Source organism: Leptonychotes weddellii, chromosome 4 (genome assembly GCF_054177405.1).
Source record: "Leptonychotes weddellii isolate Sample4059 chromosome 4, ASM5417740v2, whole genome shotgun sequence".
Taxonomy (NCBI): domain Eukaryota; kingdom Metazoa; phylum Chordata; class Mammalia; order Carnivora; family Phocidae; genus Leptonychotes; species Leptonychotes weddellii.
Window position 1 is genome coordinate 105480603 of NC_138372.1, and position 5976 is coordinate 105486578.

General features: G+C 35.3%; 1 protein-coding gene across 1 annotated transcript in view; it reads left to right on the top strand.

Moving 5' to 3' along the window:
- Window positions 1-5976, top strand: part of UBXN2B (UBX domain protein 2B) — a 27250-nt gene that overhangs the window by 6737 nt on the left and 14537 nt on the right. The window contains exons 4-6 of the mRNA XM_081817121.1: window positions 775-925; window positions 3826-3909; window positions 4737-4846. Of these exons, the coding sequence (XP_081673247.1) occupies window positions 775-925; window positions 3826-3909; window positions 4737-4846 (345 nt within the window). The remainder of the gene's footprint in view (window positions 1-774; window positions 926-3825; window positions 3910-4736; window positions 4847-5976) is intronic.

Below are 5976 nucleotides of genomic sequence, written 5' to 3' on the forward strand. Positions count from 1 at the left end.
TTTTTTTTAAAGATTTTATTTATTTATTTGAGAGAGCGAGAATGAGAGAGAGAGAGAGTACATGAGAGGGGAGAGGGTCAGAGGGAGAAGCAGGCTCCCTGCCGAGCAGGGAGCCCGATGCGGGACTCGATCCCGGGACTCCAGGATCATGACCTGAGCCGAAGGCAGTCGTTTAACCAACTGAGCCACCCAGGCGCCCCAAAAATTAGGTGAATTTTTATATTCCCTAAGACCATTATGAAGGTGGAGTCAGACTAGAAATTAGATACTATGTAGCTAATACACTGAAAAAATCGTGGTCTAAATTATTTACCTTTAACACAGGGAAATTATAATATTTGAATCCAAAAATCTCTGAGGAATAAACACCCTATGAGTAGCCCTTCACTAAGTCCCTACTGAATGTGGATTCCTCAGGGGAAGAGACTGAATTCTGCTTGTCAACACTACTTTGCCCACCACACCAAAGGTGCCTAAGTTGTGCAAGAGATGCATTTGATAAGCAGTTACAGAAGGAGGGGGGAAGAAGTGACAAGCCACTTCTCATGTGAAGTGCTGAACTTGATTGCCATAATCTCCACAAACTCCATGAGGAAGTGTATGAACTGTTTACTATTTTGTTCCTTAATCCCATTTTTTAAAATTAAATATTTCCACAGAAGTCATAGATATGGCTCTTTTTAAATAAAGTTACTCCCTAAGACTGAAACTTTTTACTTTAAAGGAGTTTTGTTTGTATTCTAAGTTTCTGTTCATCAACTTTAATGTTTAAAGGTTCTATTCAAGTGAACATGAATACAGTGGATTACATATAGTTCGACCTTCAACTGGGAAAATTGTGAATGAACTTTTCAAAGAGGCAAGAGAACATGGGGCTGTCCCTCTGAATGAAGCCACAAGAGCTTCCGGTGATAACAAATCTAAGGTAAGTGCTAAATTTAAAAGCTAAGTATACTACATATATATGTGTGTGTGTGTGTGTGTGTGCGTGTGTGTATATGTATATATTTGTTCTCCTCTATAGGTTTTTATATTATTTGCAAACATTGTTTTTCTAACTATATATTTCTGTTTTAAGCATTCACTCTACTTTTATAAGATTACAATCTTTCTATTAATGATTGAAAGTTGCAGCAATTTCTTAACATCTCTATGAAACCTTTTCTGTTTACCTGTTTCTTAAAAAAATAATTATAGATTTATGTGAATTTGCAAAAAGAACACAGGTCCTGTGTACCTTTCACCCAGTTTCCTCCAATGGTTATATCTAACATAATTATAGTACAATATCAAAGCCAAGATTTGACATTGGTACCGTGTGTGTATATAGTTCTATGTCATTTTCTCACATGCGTAGATTTGTATAATTGTCAACTCAATCAAGATGCTGTTCTGTCATCACAAAGATCTCCTTCATGGTGTACCCCATTTTAGTCACACCCTCAGCCCTCTCCTCCACCATCTCTAGTCTCTTGCCACCCTAATCTGTTCTCCATCTCTCTGATTTTGTAATACTGAGAATGTTATACAAATGGAATCATATAGTATGTGACCTTTTGGGATTGGTTTTTTCACTCAGCTTAATGCCCTAGCGGTCATCAGAGTTACTGAGTGTCTCAGTTCATTCTTTTTATTCCTGATAGCACTCCGTGGTATGGATGTACCACAGCTGGTTTAACCATTCACTTACTGAGGGACATTTGAGGTGTTTCCAGTTTGGAACTATTACAAATAAGGCTGCTGTGAGCAGTCGTGTACAGATTCTTGTATGGATATTAGTTTTCATTTCTCTGGGATAAATGCCCAAGAGTCCAGTTGTTGGGTCGTATGGTCAGTATATGTTAGTTTCTTAGAAACTGCCAAACTCTTTCCCATAGTGAATGACAGAACCAGTTTCTCCATTCTTGCCAGCATTTGGTATTGTCATTATTTTAAATTTTAGCTATTGTGATAAGTGTGTAGTTATTAACTCATTGTGGTTTTAATTTGCATTTTCCTAATGGCCAATGATGTTAATTTGCATATTCCTAATGGCTAGTGATATTGAACATCTTTTCATGTGTTTATTTGCCATTATCTTTCTTATCCCTTTCAGTAAAGTGACTTTGGCCTATTTTCAAATTGAATTGTTACTGTTGAGTTTTGGGAGTTCTTTATATATTTTAATAGTTTTGAGTCCTTTATCAAATATATGGATTGCAAATATTATCTTCTAGATTGTAGCTTGTCTTTTCATCCTCTTACCAGGGTTTGTCCCAGAGCAAAAGTTTTTAATTTTGATAAAGTCCAATTTATCTTTTTTTTTCCTTATGGATTATTCTTTTGGTCTCTTATGTAAGAACTCTTCATCTAAACGTAGGCCTCAAAGTTTTCTCCTGTTATCTAGAAAAGTTTTATAGTTTTACATTTTATACTTAAACTTGTGATCCATTTTGAGTTAATTTTACATACGGTTTCCATCAAGGTTTGTTTTCCTATTTATGGGTGTCCACTTGCTACACCACCATTTGTTGAATTGCTTTTGTGCCATTCATAAAATTTCTATACATCTTTTATACAGCTTTTATAACTATATCAGCTGACATCGTGGTGGTTTATTGAAGACATGAAGACATCAAGTGTCTTTTTGTGTGTAATTGTCATAATATTCTTAAAATTGGCATTTCTCAGCCCGAGTTCCCTTATCACAGTCGTTTGGGAACATTTTCTAAATTACCATATGGCCTCTGGTATTATGGTTCGGTAGGTTTCTGGTATGCCTAAGCATGTGTCTTTTGAAAAAGCCTGTCTGATAATTGTGACAGACCTCCATTGCTGAGAATTGCTATTCTAATGAAACATAAATTTTAGTTTTCACTTTGTTAATTGACTAACAGCTTACAGTTCTTTTTCAGTTAAATAGGTAGTTTGCGTTCTTGCAGATTCTCCGATTCTGTAAGAAAAATGTGGAAGTGATATATTGATATATTTAGTTGATATGTTGAGTCTATAGAAAACAAAGCAATGTGATCATTAAAAGCTCATTTATGATATGCATGGTGATTAAAAAAATGGCATTTTTACCTCATAAGCTATCCTACCTGAAAAATAGAAGACCTTGTGATCAGTATGGTAAAACAAAAAGTGCAGTCATAGTTGATTGTTACAGTTGAATAAAAGCAGCTTATAAAATAAATATGGAGCCTTTATTCAGGGTAATTTATACCCATTTATAAAATTCTTCCTTTACGCTGTGAAACTGTTATTTGTGAAATACGTTTTATTTATTTATTTTTTAAAGATTTTATTTATTTATTTGAGAGAGAGAATGAGATAGAGCATGAGAGGGGGGCGGGTCAGAGGGAGAAGCAGACTCCCTGCTGAGCAGGGAGCCCGATGTGGGACTCGATCCCAGGACTCCAGGATCATGACCTGAGCCGAAGGCAGTCGCTTAACCAACTGAGCCACCCAGGCGCCCTGTGAAATACGTTTTAAACATAATTTTTATTGTAAGACATCATAAAATATTAGTGGTAGCTTTTTAAAATCTGTTTATACTTGAAAATATATATTTCATTATATAAATGTATTTTTTTAATTTAAGATTGGCCTAAATTATTTCAACTTCTGAGTCACTAACATTTTTATGGGAAGAAACAGAATTTCTTACTTGAGTATACTCCTCTGTAACATAAGACCTTCATTTTAATATAAAATTTTCCTGGAAAGTATAAACTAGTTTGGCTAATTATAGTTGATCTAATTTTCAAATATGTATCACACATTATCATAACATTTTGCCCATAAGCCATAGTGAATTTTTAGCTCATTTGCTGTGTATTTCAGTCATTTACAGGTGGAGGATACAGACTGGGTAATTCCTTTTGTAAGCGGTCTGAATACATCTATGGAGAAAATCAACTGCAAGATGTAGGTACAGTAACCAAAATGAAAAGTTGCAGATATTTGCCTCTAGTTACTATTGTTTTTAAATTTAAAAATTGGTAATATAAACATAATATCTTTTCTGTTATTTTTTGAAACATGGATTTTAAAAGGACTAATGTATAAGCTTTTAGTCTCAAATTATATATTTTGTATCTCAATTGTGCCTTGCACTCAGATTGCACATATTTTCTGTATGTTGAAATAATATATGATTCACTGTCAAAATGAGATTTATGTACATACAGTAATAATTATTGTAAGTAGTATACTGTCATAATAGAGAATTAGCTGAGTTGTAAACAGGGAAATTCCTAAAGTCATTCTTTGTTTTTGCGTTTTAAAATTTGGAGTTATACTTTCATTTAAACATGTTTACTTTAGCCTTGGAGGGTCACTGGAAATTCTGTCTTGCCCCTTGACATAATATTTAAGCCCTGTGTAGCAGACAAGAATATAGGTACAGTTGAAGGAGTAAAGTGGATGTGGAGTCGCAGCTGGATGTTCTCATTGCTTTCATTTTCTCAATGAAGCAGAATAATTGTAATCAAGGCCAGGATCTAGCTTTGGCATTTCAGCCATTGTCGATTTGTTAAGCTACATACAAATCTGCTGAGCAAACATACTTGCTTTCATTTACATCTTTTTTTTTTAACAGTAACTAAAGTAATATGAATAACTCCATATTTTCAGTAAAGTAGGTGTCTAAGTTTATGTTGTGAATATGTTGTGAAATATCACATTTGAAGCTTAAAATTATTTGATACAGATGGATTCTTGTATTTCTTTATCTTTTTTCCTACATTAAAAAGGTTCAGATTTTGCTTAAACTGTGGAGCAATGGTTTCAGTTTAGATGATGGAGAACTGAGACCTTATAATGACCCACCAAATGCTCAATTTCTGGAGTCTGTTAAAAGAGGGTAAGATACATTATTTGTATTCTATTTGTTACTTAGGGTGGGACTTTTATTTTTTTAAGATACTGGAATATATTTTGTAAGTGGTTGCTGGGGGAAGGGTATTTTTAAGTATCTAAAGGATGTGTTGCTGTTCGTAAGTCTCTGGTTCTTAAGTTGATGGGGAGGGGCAGTAGACACTGGTCACTTTGAAAATCTGATCAAGCGCTGCTCCCATTCCAAGAAGAAACATCGTCATGTAATAAATCAGTACAGTTGATTAGCCTGTAGCTGCCCGCCCGCTAAGCCAGTGTCCTGCTTACTGTTAACAGCATGACTCTCATTTCATGTAAGCCTGAAATTCAGCAACTTATATTAGAAATCTTTTAAAGTGGCATTACTGCTGGCAGAAGATTTCAGGTTAGTTTGAAGTTATGATTTGTGAAAGTCAACCAGACATACAGTGCCCTGAGCGATGGAAAGAACATTGCAGCTCACCAGCCCTTCTTGCTAGAGGATGAAGAATCAAGTGATTTTGCTATGATTATAAAAGCTTTTCTGCATTATGCTTTCACTGGCTGACAATGTGATCATCCCTAAGTAGAAATACAACCAAACACAGAAGGTTGGTGATGAACTGGGAGATTTAAGTAGCAGTGAAGGGACTGGAGTAGCAGGTTATACTCCATTCAGGAATTGAAGGTGGGGCTTTTCCAAGTGATACAAATGTGTCCAAGGAGAATGGCTGAAGTGGAGTGGAGGTGAAACTCATTGGCATTGAGGGAGTCAAGGCCCTCTAAAGGAACGGTATTTTTAGAACACTAGCATGAAATCTGAATTTGAATTCTACAAAGATAATGTCAAGATACCAAAAAATGGCAAGAAATGCTGTAAGCAATATGCAGAAGTCATTTGATAAAGGTGGGAAGCTGTCCTAGGAGGCAGTATGTGGTGGTGGTAAATACAAGGAAATAATAGTTTAAGTCAGTGCTGTGGACTTGGAAACCTGCAGTCGCTGGGAAGATCTGGGAGCAACTGGATAAGGGAAGTGTTTGTTCATCTGCTAAGGGAAGATCAACATTGCTGTTGAAATTGATGCTTATTTCAAGATGTTGGAAGACAAGAGCATATTGATGATGGATGTACTATAATGT